The following is a 15,543-nucleotide window of genomic DNA, read 5'->3' as shown; positions in this document are numbered from 1 at the left end:
TCGGCGACATTTCTGTCGGATACCGCCTGTGTGGCACACTCCACCGAATACAGTAAGAAAGTGTTAAGTGTTTCCGCGGAGTGTCTTCAGTTCAAGCAAGTTGAAATAGAGTCGTGTCGTGCTGCTAATGTAGTGAAATAGGCCTGTTGATTGGGGGCGGTATCGCTTCCTGTCTTCAATCCCATTCAAACTCTTGCGTTTGACTTTTACGTTTGTTTCTTGATCACATCGCATCCATTATATTTCTAGTGACAGCTCGTCACCACCAGGCTGTGTTTTTAGTGTCTTTAGACTGGTTTTGAAGTCAGCTAACTTTGAACGAGGCGCCGTGGTGAAGATGCTACATCATTGTAGCTCTGACTGCTAGCCACATGCTGAACTGTAGCGTCTCCACTGTGCTGTCAGTAAACGTGAAGTCTTGAATAATCAAATGCATCCCGATCGCGTTTAATGCGATGCATAGGGCTGGTATTTGTATTTATTAATGACGTGTGATATTTAAATGTGCTACTTTCATAAAGTTGGACGGCTTTTAGCACTGTTGCATTGATGCCATATGGCTGAAATGTGGTTAGTGTATTAAATGTGTAAAGTTATGGGTCATTCTGCTTAATAAAAGGTCTCTGACTGTAGGCAGTTTAGACACATAAAGCACAAGGTCCTGTCAAAGTAAGTTGCACATGTCATTTATGCATGTAAACTTTGAATTGTGTGACGTGCATTTGTCACCTTGCGTTGTTTTTAATAATACCTGTTTATTAGTACTACAGTTTTGTTAGGATTGTTGTAAGTAATTATTCTGGCAATGCTGATTGACATGGAACAACACCTTATGGAAAGTGTTTAGTTTTGACAGCATCTGAACACCGGTGCCTCAGCGTCATTTATTTCTTTACTCATTAAATTTTGATTATTAGACAGAACTGTTGATGTAAACAGCATTTACTTTATGATTAAAAAGGCAAACACTTCAATATTTTCACATATGTAGTAAATACACATTTGTATCTTTTGAATACTTTTAATAACTATTAAACACTTAATGATGCAACTACTTTTTTTGCATGCAACTTGGATCTTCTGTAGATTTTTTTTTTTATTGAATTTTTTTATGCATTCGTTTCCTGCATAAACACATTGGATTGGGACAGGAGATGTAGTGTTTTAATGTTTAATGTATACAAAATTTGAATGACCCTGTCTATTTAAGACTCCCAGTGTGCTCAAAAATAAAGTATAATAAAGGATAGGCATGGGCCGGTATAAACTTGGGTAAAAATATCACAGGTTCACGGTATCTCACTATTGCGATTGCTGCTCTCAAATGAGTTCTTTTTTTTAAATGTCTTGGTAAAAAACAACACTTTTCCACAATGACAATGATTTTAAGAATCATTTTGGAGCAGTAAACATGTATGGCTAAGTAATTAAAACAAATCATTGACGTTTGCTCTATTTGTTAGTTTCTAAAACACAGATTTCTTAAGGCATCTTTAAAAAAAGGCATAAAAGGCATCTCTTGATATATTTTCTGCTGTAGATACTGTTCTAAAAACATTAAAAAAAAAACCTTACATGTGTCGTAGGAACAGTATAACAGAGTTTTTGTGGTATTAAAACTTTAACTTTTCCAAACCACGGTATACCTTGAAAACGGTTATCGTCCCATGCGTAATTAGAGGTAGTAATGGGCCAGTGTAAGATTCTGACAGTATGATAACCTTAAAAAATATATTGGGGTTTCACAATATTGTGATGTATTTCTTTCCCCTTTGAACACAATTTAGTTAATCTTGAGAAACATTTAAAATATTTTGGAGCAGTAAACACGTCAGGCTAAATCATTTAAGTGAATCATTGACTTGTGCTGTCTTTTGTTTCAAAAACACAGAGTTCTTGACAATTTAAAACGGCATCTTTGGAGATCTTTTCTGTCGGATATACTGTTAAAAACAAAAGTCTGGAGTAAAAAAAATCCTACATATTCCATAGGAACAGTATAGCAGAAAATGTTGGCGATTTTTAAAACCTTGACTTTTCTTTACTGCGGTATACTTTTGAAAAACGATTATTGTCCCATGCCTAAAAGATTTGATTGTTTTTAAAAAAAAATGCTAATGCATTTATTCTCTTGTTTATTTCTCCCTGCATATGTTTTTAATTCAAATTCATATTCTGCATGTAAAATAAATGTATCGGATAAGCTTCACTTCAGCAGATTTTATTTACTGTCTTTAAATTATATGGGCACGCTTTACGAAAAGATTCCCTTAGTGAAATGTCATTATATTTACTAACATAATTAAATAATAAACAATACATTTATAACAGTATTTATTCATATTTGTTAACATTAGTTAATACAATTGCAGCACATTAATGTTTTTTGGAATATTAAGAGTTATTAAACTAATAGAGCTCAGAAATGTATTGGCAGATATTTATTTATTATTTTGAGGCAAATAGCCATTTAATAAGAGGGATGAAGTACATCCAGGATGGTTATATTCACAGAATAAACCCATTCAGGCTTAAACAGCGGTGCTTCGCGCCAGGCTTTATTCTGTGATGACAACCTCCTGGATGTACTTTATCCCTTACTTAACAAGCACTAATTTTGTATTAATGCTTTCCTATATGATTAGTAAAGGCTTTACACAGGATGTCCGTGGGGGTATTAAAATGATAAATCAATTTAGAGAAATTTAAGACCCTTAAAGTATTTAAAAGTCTTAAAAGCTATTTTGGAGGATATTAAATTGTATCATGTTTGATAGTCATGTATAGTTGCTTGCTAAAGTTTGCCTTTATTTAATCTCTGAATATTGGGGTGCTGTGTACTTTATAAAATCTGCTGCTTTGCTTACAGCACAATAACCAGGCAAAGAGTAAAAAAAGTCACATGCTCATTTTATTTTTCTATTATCTTTTTCACTTTCTACAATATGAATCGGCCAATTTGCTAGTAAATAAATGAGTTTAAAGTATCATTAATTCATATAAATGTTAGAGTATTTGTTAAAGCCTTTTAAACTGGTTTAATTATTATTGTTTTGTATTTCTCTTATAAACTTTTCATAGGGGTAGTTGGGTAAATAATTTTTCTTGGTCTTTGTTGCCTCCCTATGTTGCCTCCCACAAGCTGAGACTGTGCATTTGTGCTTTCTTACAAGTTGTATTTTAATGTACTGTAAGTTAAAATGTCGCCAATGTTAGAAGTTGAAACCTAAAGTGGTGATGAGGTCTTAAAATATATGGAGAAAGTCTGAATAAAGTTCTTAAAAGGAATTGAATTTGGTTCTCTGATTCCTTCATGTACCCCGTTACAGGTATTGTTTCTTAATGTATGTTAGTAAATGCATTAACCAGCGTAATGAACCCTAGTAAAGTGGTAACAATAATTTTATATAGCGGTTATACTTTATATAAAGGTTGGCCACCATGCTTTCCTATAATGGCATCAGCCAATGAAGAGAAAGAACCCAGATTGGTTGACCACTGCATTATTTTTAATCTGGCTGGTTTATGTTGCCCAACTGTAACTGAGACTGTGTACACAAGTGTCAAGCAGAAGTTGAGTTAACTGTAATTTAGAATAAATTCACTGCCTGTTGGAATCCCACAACACGTAAACAATAGTTTCCGACTTACTCAAGTGCATGCTTGACATGTGTGCTGCTCTGTACCCTCAGATTCCCTCAGCAATAGTCAGCCGTTACAAAACCCGGTGAGCCGATGTGTCTAATAATGCCGTGTGACAGACTTTGCCAAACAATGTCAACAAGGATTGGGCATTATTGGACTGAATATGTGAATTGCATTTGATGACGACTGCTTTTAGAATGAAAGAAGTGCCTGAAAATGGAAGTTGGCCGTAGCTCTGGGTGGGGTTAAGAGAAGATCCCTTAGTAATAGATAAATAAAAAAAACACAGGCAGCTGATGGACACTCTTCAACTATGAGGACATCTGTTTTAGAAGCTCAGTGAGCTGGCATCTGGGATAATGCCATCTCTACTAAAATGGCATGGTGGGACAAAGTAAAACTTGGATTTTAGTTTCTTTACATCGGGAATAGCATGTATAGTGAATCTGTAACTTGATGTATTGGCTAATTTGGTTTGTGTGTTGCTTGACTTGGCATTTTCACTCTTGGTGATCTGAGCAGGATAAAAGTCTTGTTGAGAGGCCATATCAATGCATTTGAATGTGGCATTTGTGTGAGAACATGTTATGCACTTTTAAAGCAGATCTAAACCAGAAAATCAAGTGACTCGTCTGGTTTGTCCTTATCTGCGGGGGTTTGTTTGACAAGTTTTACATAAAACCACAGCGCACATTGAGCAGCTACTGCTTTGTCTTCATAAAAGTGGTTTTGTTGCTTTAATACTGGAAAGTAAGGACCAATTATAAAACTCGAGTTGCCGTTGTCACATGAATGTCAGAATGAAACTGTTGTGATGGTCTTTTCTTCCCTTTTGTGATCTGTAGTGCTTTAAGTTGTATCATCTTAATTCGACTGAAAAAAAAATTCCCCTATTTTTCTGTGTTCCTTATATCATTTATGAAAAAATGCAAATGATCTAAAGCAGGGGTCATTAAACTTGTTCCTGGAGGGCCGGTGTCCGGCAGATTTTGGCTCCAACCCTAATCAAACACACCTGAACCAGCTAATCAAGGTCTTACAAGGTATACTTGAAACACCCAGGCAGGTGTGTTGAGGCAAGTTGAAGCTAAACACTGCAGGGTCACCGGCCCTCCAGGACCAGGATTGGTGACCCCTGATTTAAAGGCAAGCCTAATTACTTGAAATAATGACACTCACTAAATATAACTAAGAATTCAACAACATTGTTTTAAAGGGTGAGTTGTCGCCATTTACTTGATTTATTCCAAACCAGTTTTGTTTAGTGTTCTTTTGAATATTGAAGAATGCTGTAAACCTGTAACTATGCATGCATAGTATTTGTGTTCTCATTTTTTACATTTTACATTCCCTTTAAGCAGTTTTCTTCATTTGGTTTACCTCTTTTACAAACATTACATGAAAAATTAGTATTTTATAAAAAAAAATAATCTGCTGTACAAAAGTTGCTGTTAAAGTTTTGACAGCTTGTTTTAAAGATACTGAGTTTGTTTACACATGATATGAAAGTCTTCATACTGTAGTAGGCATCGGACGATAACCATTTTTAAGGTATACTGCGGTTTTGAAAAGTCAAGGTTTTGAAAATGCCAACATTTTCCACTATACTGTTCCTAAAGTGATTAATATATATATATATATATATATATATATATATATATATATATATATATATATATATATATATATATATATATATATATATATATATATATATATATATATATATATTTTTTTAGGACAACAGTATCTTAGAAAAGGTATCCAAAAATGCTGTTTTAAATTATAAAGAAATCTCTGTTTTTTTTTAAAGAGCAGAAGCCAAGGATTTATTCGAGTTATTATACTGTTATTCAGATGTTTACTGCTTAAAAATATTTTAAATGTTTCTAAAAATAAAATATATTGTGTTCAAAGGGGGGAAAAAAAAAATATATATTTTTTAACCCAGACATTTAAAAAAAACTTATTTTAGAGCAGTAACCAAAATACCGTCATACCGTAAAATCGTGATTTTTTTATCTAAGGTTATCATAGCTTTGGAGTCGTATACTGGCCCATGTCTATACTGTCTTTAGATGGCAGATTCTGAGAAACTTTTTATTACGTTAGGTTTAGGCATGGGATGATAAGCTTCAAGGTTTACAGCAGATTGGAAAAGTACTTTTTAAAACTGAAAACGTTTTGTTATACTGTTTTTTTCGGTGTATATGTAATGTGTTTGTGTGTGTGTGTGTGTGGTCAGACTATTTTATTCATTATTTTAGGGCAACAGTATCTAAAACAGCAGAGGACCATCTACATCAAACGATACTGGTCAACTCCCGATTAAACATACATTTGAAAACCAAATCGCATACACCAACATCCAAGCATGCTATGGACCAGAACTGTGAAAAGAAAGATATCCAAAGATGCCTTTTCAAGTTGTAAAGAAAGCTGTGTTTTTAAAACTAATAAAGCTCAAGGATTTGTTTTAATTAAGCCTGACATGTTTACTCTTCCTAAATAATTAATGTTTCTTATAATAAACTATATTGTTCAATGTGGGGAAAGGTTGTTTATCAGATATGTTAATAAGAGCAGTAATCACAATGCCGTGATATTTTCTTCTCATCATTAGGTTACAGTACTTTTCCAGAGTACTGTAGTTTGAGAATCCAGAATTTGCCTTGATTCTGTTATACAACTAATCAAAGTTTTTTAATGACTGGATTCTGCATTTCCAGCCCTTAGTTAATCATAAGGCCCCAGATATTGTTTCTCAAATTATGATCAAATCTTGGGTGAGAATTTTCTCCTCGGGTATTGATGAAAATTGTTGTCATTTTCTAATTGCTGTGATCTCTTGTGAGTTTCAGACTGCTGATTGTTGTCCTGTCGTTACAACAGTAGGCACAGAGATACTTATTTTAATCATTTGTTCATAAGTCATTTGTAGTCACTTTAGCTGTGATTTTTAACTGTAGTCCTGTGCACGAGGGCTGCAAAATATATCGTTTTTACTTTAATAACACAATGTGCAAATCTGCAAGTCACATTGCAGAATCTGCCATGTCATGTTGAAATTAATATAACATGACCTAATAGGTTCTAAATGTGGGAAAGATGCAAATTATTATATAGTTTTAAGGCTTGTGACTGTAAGATTAAGCTAATTTAAACCATTTGGGCACTAAAAATGCTAAAGTTTGCTGCTTTAACAAAGATTTATTATTTATTTATAAAAGAAGACTATATGGTGGTGTTTTACATTTGATTGCGTTTCTGAAACTCTGAAACAAGGAAAAACAGTTTTTTTCTGTTGTTTTTATCAGTGCTTAATTTTATTTTGTGTATTTTTATATAATTTTGTGCAGATGTACTCCCCTACAAAACAATCCCAGTCAATGTAAAATGAGGAATTCTTTCCAAATAAAGTTACTGTAGTCATCCTCAATGTGAAATTATATTCATATCGCATTATATATTGCAGAAAAACAAAATCGCAATGTCAGTTTTTTCCAATTTCATCCAGCCCTACTGTGGGCCACTGCTTTACACAATTGTGTTTTTATTAACTGACACTTCAGTTCAAGGAGGTTTCCGTGGATGTAAGCAAGACTTGCAAAATGTGCAGAGCATTTGGTCTTCAGAACTGGAGTTGTAATCCACTGTACTACAGTATTTCATAATCCAATAAGAATCATCAATTTTGATTTCATGGTGATTTTAGATGTTACTCAATTTGTTGCGTGAGTGTCACCTCGGCTTCTCATTCACGAAAGATTGTGTGTGTTTTCTCACCAGAGCATGATGAAATAATGCAGATGGCTAATTTGTAGTAATCCCCTGTCCAAATGAACAGCTATGGGGAGCTTAGTGTGGTACGTGTGGCACGCCTGTGGAAAACGGGCAAAGAGACATTCTTTCTGTTGTGATTGTGCTCGCCATCCAGAGGCCATTGGATTACTGCTTGCTGTTTGTCCCTTGTGGTGCCATTTCAGCAATGTAGGTCGGTGATTCGCAAACAGTTACATGTGCTTGAACTGCACTTTCTTTCTTGCTCTCCCTTTTCACGCGGCGAGTTGTGAATGTAAAGGGGTATTATGTGCACGTTTACACAGCCCTGTTCCGTTTTTCATCTGTGACACTTGCAGACTTGCATGAACATTACCAATGAGGTGTGATGTTTTTAAGTCTGTTTTATTTTTTGGTATTGGTTTGTTACTAGACAGTGTAGAGCTTTAGTCTCAACTTGGTGCAAGAGTCTTTAAGTTACTCCTAGTGCTTGTTGGATTAAGATAATTATAGCCTTCAGAGGGGAAGCAGGTTGTCTGAAGGATGGTCTGACCATTATAGGACTAGACACCAAGTGAACACAAGACTTCTGATGGTTGTAATAGGCCTTTGACTAGGGCTGGGCGATCTGGGATAAAAAAAAAAACATTTAGTTATAATTCGCAATCAGGCATGGGCCAGTATAATGCCTCGTTTCCACTGACTGGTACGGTACGGTTCGGGTCGGTACGGGTCACCTTTATCAGGCTTGCGTTTCCACCACAAAGGGTACCCTTTTGGTGGGCGTGGTGTATGACAAAGCTCAAGTCGACATCATGCTCGCTCGAATAAATGTCTACAGTAAAGCTGTATGGGTCGTTCACATATCATAATGAGCAGCAGATGCTTTATACGCATAAATACTTGTTTATAAATGTTTATTACTCACTTTTCTTTAAACATAATTTGATTATAACTGCAGATCAATGACAGTGCAAAATAGGCTACTGTAACGTCTGCAATTAGATTAAATAAATTTATAAATGCAACAAATATGAACACATCCCGCCCCTTACAGTCTCCGATATATTATTAATTACAGAAAAACTATACACAGCATACATTTAGTACTTATTTGAGTTAAAAACACATGCAATATAGCCCACAGTCAGCGCAAACCTCTCATCTGTGTCTGTAATCTTCACCAGCACAAGTAAGCTCTGTTAGAGAGTAAATTTGTCATTCCCAGTTTATAATAGTCCAAAAGACGAAGATAAACATGGCAGTTTGTTCATGATTCAGGTTGCTAAAACTATTTTGGTCCTGTGTTTTGATGACTTCGCCTTTTTTTCCCACGTTTCACTCTCGCTTCACTCTCGCGCTTGTCCTTTTTTCCTGAATAGATCAGATGACGGAGACACTTCAATAATCGCACACACGTTATTATCATGAGCTCAAGAAGTTTGTTTTATCACATATAGACGCGTTCGCGAGCTCCCGGAAGAAAGCGAATACTGCTTGCACTTTTAGATGGGCTCGTAAAGCAACAACAGCACACGGCAGATTTTTCTTCTTGGCTTTGTGTTTGTTCACCGAGACGATGTCAAGGTTTGTTTGAGCCCCGGTCATCCATGGCTCGTTATTAAATGCATATAGTATTTCCATGTAATGTCTCGGCTTTGTATTTAAAAAAAAAACAAGGTGGTTTGTTTGTTTTCTGTGTAGCTCCATGAGCTCGTGACGTATCTCTGTAACCAATCAGTGTTCAGCTGCACGTGTTGGTCCACCTTTTGGCACCCTCTTTCCCGTTTGGTACCCTTTCGAAAGGGTGCCGAAAAGTGGTATGGTTTGGTTCGGTGCGCTTTTTGACAGTGGAAACGGCCATAAAAGAGTACCGTACCGAACCACTCAGTAGAAACGGGCCACAAGTTTCTTACAGTATGATAAAACCTTAGATAAAAATATCAGTTTAATGATATCACAGTTTTCTGATTACTGCTCTAAAATGAGTTCTTTTTAAATATCTGGGTAACCCAAAAGTCAAGCCAGCAGATGAAATTGGCCACAGTGAGAGAGAGAGAGAGGAATCGAGTACTTTCATTCCCTCAATCGCAGATAAATAGGGTCTTCTGCTGTAGTTGTCAGTGAAAGACTGTACAGAAATCGCACACACGCGGTAAAATTGTGCACAGTTTGCGCCAGGAGTGTTGTAAATACCCGCGCTCACCTCCCTCGCGACAGAGCTGCGGCCCTCCAGGAACTGTATTTGACACCTGAGATTTAGACTATCAATGCAACCAGCAGATATTAATGAAATGCCTAGGATTTGCTTTGTCCATTTTAGATTTGTTTTAACGATACAATTAGAGATGGTTAATGTCTATATAAAAACGAATTTACACATTAATTGTATCTTATTTAGTAATCACTAGAAAATGTTTTTGCGCATTCATAGTGCTTCTGTCCAGCTGCATTAAACTACGTTCTTCTCCCTCAAATATGTCATGCATCATTTGAGTTAAAATGATTGGATGTCCCATGAGATAAAAGGTTATTCAACAATGGCAACGTTTGTTGGCTTGGAGCCTTAAAATCACCAACAAGATATAATGTCATGTGTTTTCTCATCTGACCAGTGTCACACATCAGGAGAGTGGACTTGCTGTTGCAGAAAGCTAGCATGACTAATGTTCAATTGAAGCGGTGGGATTGGGAGGTCAGAAGACTGGCAGAGAGATCTGGCACTCGGCAGTAATTGATGCTGTGTTTAGATGGCATCTTTCTGCCTGTGGGCTATGGGAAAATACATGGAAATTCTTTTTTTTTTTTTTTTTTTTTTTGTGGAATTTTATGAAGCGCAGTTGGTCAAAAAAAAAAAAAAAGCCAATTTGAAGCATTTGTTGAGTAAAGATCAGATCTATTGTGTTGTAAAAGTTTACTTGAAGTGTTTGATTTCAATGAACAAAGATAACACCACAAACTTAATGCCACAACCTTCACGTTATATTCACTAATGTTTAATTGTCAATGCTCAAACAGTGTTAAACATTGGCCAAAGTGAGGGCCTGAAGGGTCTCTCTCTGCCCTCGCTTTACTCTCTGTAGTGGGACATGAGGGAGCCATATTACCATGCTGCATGACTCATCAGTTTCCATCTCGCTCTTTACTTTCACCCAACCTGATGTTGCAATCATGCAGTAATGATGGCTGCCGCGTCCTTGTTTACCCTCAGACATCATACTTTATTTGTGTATTAAAAAATAAGAAGGCAGAACTTAACAGATTTAGCTTTGTGCTGCATACACAGTGTTAGCCATAAAGCCAGTAAAATTGTTAAAAGTGCCTGTCAATTGTGAAATGTCACCTAATGTGTTGTATTCTGTTTGATTTTTCACAGTATATCTTTGGGGAGTTCAGCCCAGACGAGTTCAATCAGTTCTTTGTGACTCCCCGATGTTATGTTGAGGTAAAATAATTACACACATGAATCTAATACACACAAATGTTTCAAATGTCATGTCCATATAGAAAACAAAGTAATACATTTAAAATAAGGTATTGTAAGTACATTTGTGCATTATTTGTGTAAATTTGACCATTCATTTAATGATTTTTTGAATACTCCTTACTTTCAGTATGATTGTTTATTCCATATAACCAGACGTACTGTGGTGAGGAAGAGCTTATTCACACCACTTCGTGTATACATGTTCATTTTTTTTTTTTTTGCCATATGCAGTATGAAGAGTTTAGAAAAAAAATGTCCTTTTTACATTTTCTACCCTTATTTTAATATGTTCAGTATTTCTAAATATAATGGCATTTTTTTCTAAAATATTATTAATGTTTCAGTATTGCCTGTTTCCACTAATTGGCATGGTACGATTTGGTACGGGTCACTTATCAGGTTTGTGCCTTCACTGCTAAATGGTACAAATAATTCCCTTTTGGTGGGCTTGGTGTTCGACAAAAAGGTGCGGTCGGCTTCATTATTGCTTCAAGTTCAAATATCATATGAGAAACCCTTTTTACTAAACAAATGATTTATATGCGTAAATGATTGTATAAATGTTTATTACTAACCTGAACAGGATTTGATTATAGCTGCAGATCAATGATAATGCTAAATATTCTACTGTATCATTCGCGATTTTGTAAAAATAAAATATTTATGAACGCATAATGAGACTTACAGTCTCTGAAATTTTACCAACAACAAATAAAAATTCCCAAAACATACATTTAGGCCATATTTGGTAAATAAATGATACAAAACGTATACAGTCAGTACAAACCTCACATCTTTGTTCTTCACCAGCACAATGTTGACATCTTGTTAAAGTAATTCCGTCATTCCGATTTAGTCCAAAAGGTGATGATAATAGTTAAACATGGCAGTTTGTTCATGTTTTAGGTTGCTAAAAGAATCATTTGCTCTTTTTTTTTTCTACTTCTTTCTCGGCTTCTCCTTTGCTTTTTAGCGCTTCTCTCGTGTTTGTCCCTTTCTGAAAGGATCAGATGTCAGAAGTGCTTTAATAATCACGTGCAGCCATATATAACTATAACGTGCACATTATCAGCTCAAGAAGTTTGTTATTTCATAGATGGATGTGTGGCGAGCGATTGCGAGGTCTTGGGAGAAAGTAAAATCACTTGCGCTTTTAGACGCCCTTGTAAGCAACAAGACACACAGGTTCTGCTCTTGTTCTTGGCTTTGTGGCTGTTCAGCAAGACGACGACTAGGTTTGTTTAAGCTTGGCTCGATCATGACTTTTTATTATGTTTATATTATTATGGTTTCATGTCTCGGCTGTGCATTTAAAAACGGTGCTTCCTGTGTTTTCATTCTCCTGGCTTGTGCATACACTAGTGACACTTCTCTGTAACCAATAGCGTTTAGCTGTGTGTATAGCTGTGTGCCTTTTGGTACCCTTTTGTTTTGCTAGGTACTCTTTGGAAAAGGTACCCAAAAAGTGATACAATAGGTTTGCTTGTTGGTTTGTTTTGACAGTGGAAACGGGCATAAAAGCATACCGACTCATACCAAACTACTTAGTGGAAATGGGCCATTAATGATCCTTTACATTTTTCTTTAAATTTGCCTCTAATGCAAAAAGTAGTCTTAATTTATTTTTTTTATTTTGCTCCCTGTTGTTGTTGGTATAAGGCAAGTGTAACTTAAAATACAGAACACCTCTTGGCATAATATATTACCAATGTGGTGCCAACATTCTCTTTGTTTACTTTTTTTCTTTTTACTCTAATAAAATGCCAAGTCATTGTTTAGTTTTTACACATCGTTTTGCTGTCCATTTTGTTTGTACATTCGACTCTGGCCTTCCATTCCAAAGTACATGTTATAATTTTTTTTTTAAAAACCTGTATTTAGTTTAGATAACATGCGCTTGCATTTATAGGGTTAAGGAATAAAGGTTTGTTTGTGTGCATGTTCTTCTATTGACTTGATGTGATTGAGTGATCTCATCCAAATTTCTTATCAGCTTCCCCCGTTCAATGATAAAGTCACCTGCGTCAGCCATTCCTCAGGTAAGATCAAAGCTTCATCTGAATATCACTACAAATACTGCTACAGAAATAAAGATATGAGTTCTAGATTGCAAGATCCTTAATTACTCCCACGTAAGCAAACACAATGGTTTTCTATCATGTATTATGCTTTGACCATAGCTTGCTTCGTCACGCATGGGATACAGAGTTCATTTATATTCATCTGTCCTATTCGCATCCTAATCCTTAAATTGTAGACTGGTCCTCATTCATCAGTTGTATATAAAGCTCCTTGGGCTACGTTCCCATCTCTGTAGTCTTAATAATCTTTCCCGAGACAGTATCATATTGCCCTCTCAGGTAGTTGTGACCTTCACCCTCATCTGTATCAATTATTTAGGAGGTTACTGCACTCCTGCTGTGCCTTACATAACGGAATCATTGAGACGGCAGGTTTGCGGTGAGTTTTCGGTCCACTACACACCGCCTTAATCTTCTGTTTTTGTTGCAGAACTCAACACTTAGGTCTTAAACACTGACAGCTTTCTAAACCTTCCCCTTTACCAAACCTTAAACCCCTACTTCTTATTCTTGCCTGTCCATTTAATCTTTGGAGCTTTGCATGCCTAGGTGCCAGGCGTCTCTCTGGCGCATAAGCATCTACTTGCAGTGTTTGGAGTTGATGGGAGGCTTTATTTTTGGTATTACTTTTTTGGAAATTCTCTCAAAAAACACATCACATCTAAGAATATGACTTCATGGACCATTTTTCAGGACCTCTAACAGAATATCACCTGAACATGTGACAGTGTTGACTTATGTTGCTTATGAGTTTGCCATCCATTTCTGCCTAAAATAAAACATCTAAAATGAATACTAACAGAGGATGTGGTCTTATCTATTCTTTGATCCATTGCTTGGGAACTTGTGTTCCCTTTATGACTTAAGGTTGCTTTACTTTTCTGACTACTGGCTACTTCTGAGACTCGAATTCGTAGAGTAATTGTGACTTGCATTCACTAACACTGTTTCCATTCACTTCAATCTATCCTTCACTGCTTAGTCTGCACCGTTTAGTACCACAAACACTTTCAATTCAGAGTCTTTGTATATAAATAACTACATGGTACCTCTAGTATCTTAGTAATTGAGTGTTTTATAAAAAAAAAAAGATAAATCAGATTTGTAACAGAAAATCATTACAATTATTTAGATGCACATGAGTTTAACTGAGATGTTTCGATCTGCAGGAGAGGACTACCAGCATATTGAGTTTGGTGTGGATGAGGTAATGAATGCAGAGCCTGTGGCAGTGAAAGACTCGCTGTACAAAGTCTCTAGCACTCTTAATCCTCAGGCCCCTGAGTTCATCCTGGGCTGCCAACCATCTCAGAAGTCCCTTGCCACAGCTACACCTGTTGCTGATATCCCGGACGGTGCCGAGTTCAACTCCCTATGCTGCAGCAACTCTGAGACCTCAGACATGGGCAGCCATCAAGCCTGCTTGGACATGGATGGGGTTTCGGGTGGCTTGGGACAACGGAAGAAAAAGAAAAAACGACCGCCGGGATACTACAACTATCTAGAGGGTTCAAACAGCAACAGCACTGGTGTGGCCACAGATGGAGTGGGGCCCCCAAGCCTGGTCAACGGACATTCACCAAATGCTCCACTCCTGAGTTCAGAGGACTTGGTTGGGGACATTCTACCTGGGGCAGAGCTAATTCCCCCAAATTCTATAACATCTGCACCCCAAACCACCCCACTTTCCAATCAGAGGACTTGTGAAAGCCCTGACAATACATTTGACTTGACGAGTGGAGCTGCCTCTTTGTTAGACAGAAATGGTGCAGCTTCTTTGTCTACTTCATCTTCGTCCTCTCAGAGCAGTGGGGTGGCACAGAGTGCCAGGACTGCAGAGCAACATGCAGAACCCCCTGCTTTAGAGAGCCCAGTACTTCTGGATAACGGCGGGCACAGCTCCTCTCCACCTTCCCCTCTTCCCTGTGCTGCTCTGGCCACCCCTACAACCACAATTCCTGCTACTACTGATGAGAGGGAGGCCGAGGGCTTGGGGGAGGCCAACGGGCTGCCAGAGACCGCCTCAGCTGCTGGAGCTGTGGATGAACTCCAGGACTCCTCTGAAACGAGTGAGGTGCAGTCTGCTTCCTCTCTAACCCCTCTCTCGTTAGACTCTGACGTTCAGCCGGTGGTCTCGCCTGTTGTCCCGGCAGCACCTGCGATCACCCCACCGAAATCCTGGGCAAGCCTCTTCCACAACTCCAAGCCTCTACCTGGAGGTCCTCAGGCGTATGTTGAGGTGAAGAGTGTGCCTGCTGTTGTCACATTCACACCGACTGCCTCCGAGTTGCCTGAAAAGGTCAGTGAGGTGCGTGAAGGCCCTGTCCCCGTGTCTGAAGACCCTATGGCCCCAAAATTGGCAGGTAAAATTACATGATGTTAATGGTTGAGTCCAAACTGCAAAGAATGCTGTATTGCACTAAATGTAGTTGTTTGCTTGCTGAAAGTTACACCTAAGCAAATTTTGGTCCAAAACAGGGGTCCACCAACCTTGTTCCTGGAGAGCTACCTTCCTGTAGAACTCAGCTCCAACCCTGATTAAACGCACTC

The 15,543-nt window shown here is 37.3% G+C and overlaps 1 protein-coding gene across 10 annotated transcripts in view; it reads left to right on the top strand.

The window, feature by feature from the left end:
- The window catches only part of usp10 (ubiquitin specific peptidase 10), a 37,856-nt gene that overhangs the window by 658 nt on the left and 21,655 nt on the right, over window positions 1–15,543 (top strand). For 4 of the 10 annotated variants that reach the window (XR_012382841.1, XR_012382842.1, XM_005169051.6 and 1 more), the window contains exons 2-5: window positions 10,802–10,870; window positions 12,906–12,951; window positions 13,313–13,372; window positions 14,163–15,356. Coding sequence is in view for 4 of the 10 variants with exons in the window: in XM_005169051.6 (XP_005169108.1) it covers window positions 10,802–10,870; window positions 12,906–12,951; window positions 13,313–13,372; window positions 14,163–15,356 (1,369 nt within the window). In the remaining 6 variants the exon portion in view is untranslated. Of the gene's footprint in view, window positions 1–10,801; window positions 10,871–12,905; window positions 12,952–13,312; window positions 13,373–14,162; window positions 15,461–15,543 lie in introns of all 10 variants that reach the window. The other 6 variants (XM_068222783.2, XM_005169052.6, XR_012382844.1 and 3 more) reach the window with 5 other exon arrangements.

Source organism: Danio rerio, chromosome 7 (genome assembly GCF_049306965.1).
Source record: "Danio rerio strain Tuebingen ecotype United States chromosome 7, GRCz12tu, whole genome shotgun sequence".
NCBI classification, from domain to species: domain Eukaryota; kingdom Metazoa; phylum Chordata; class Actinopteri; order Cypriniformes; family Danionidae; genus Danio; species Danio rerio.
The sequence above is the reverse complement of the archived record's forward strand: the minus strand, read 5'-3'. Positions and strand labels throughout refer to the sequence as shown.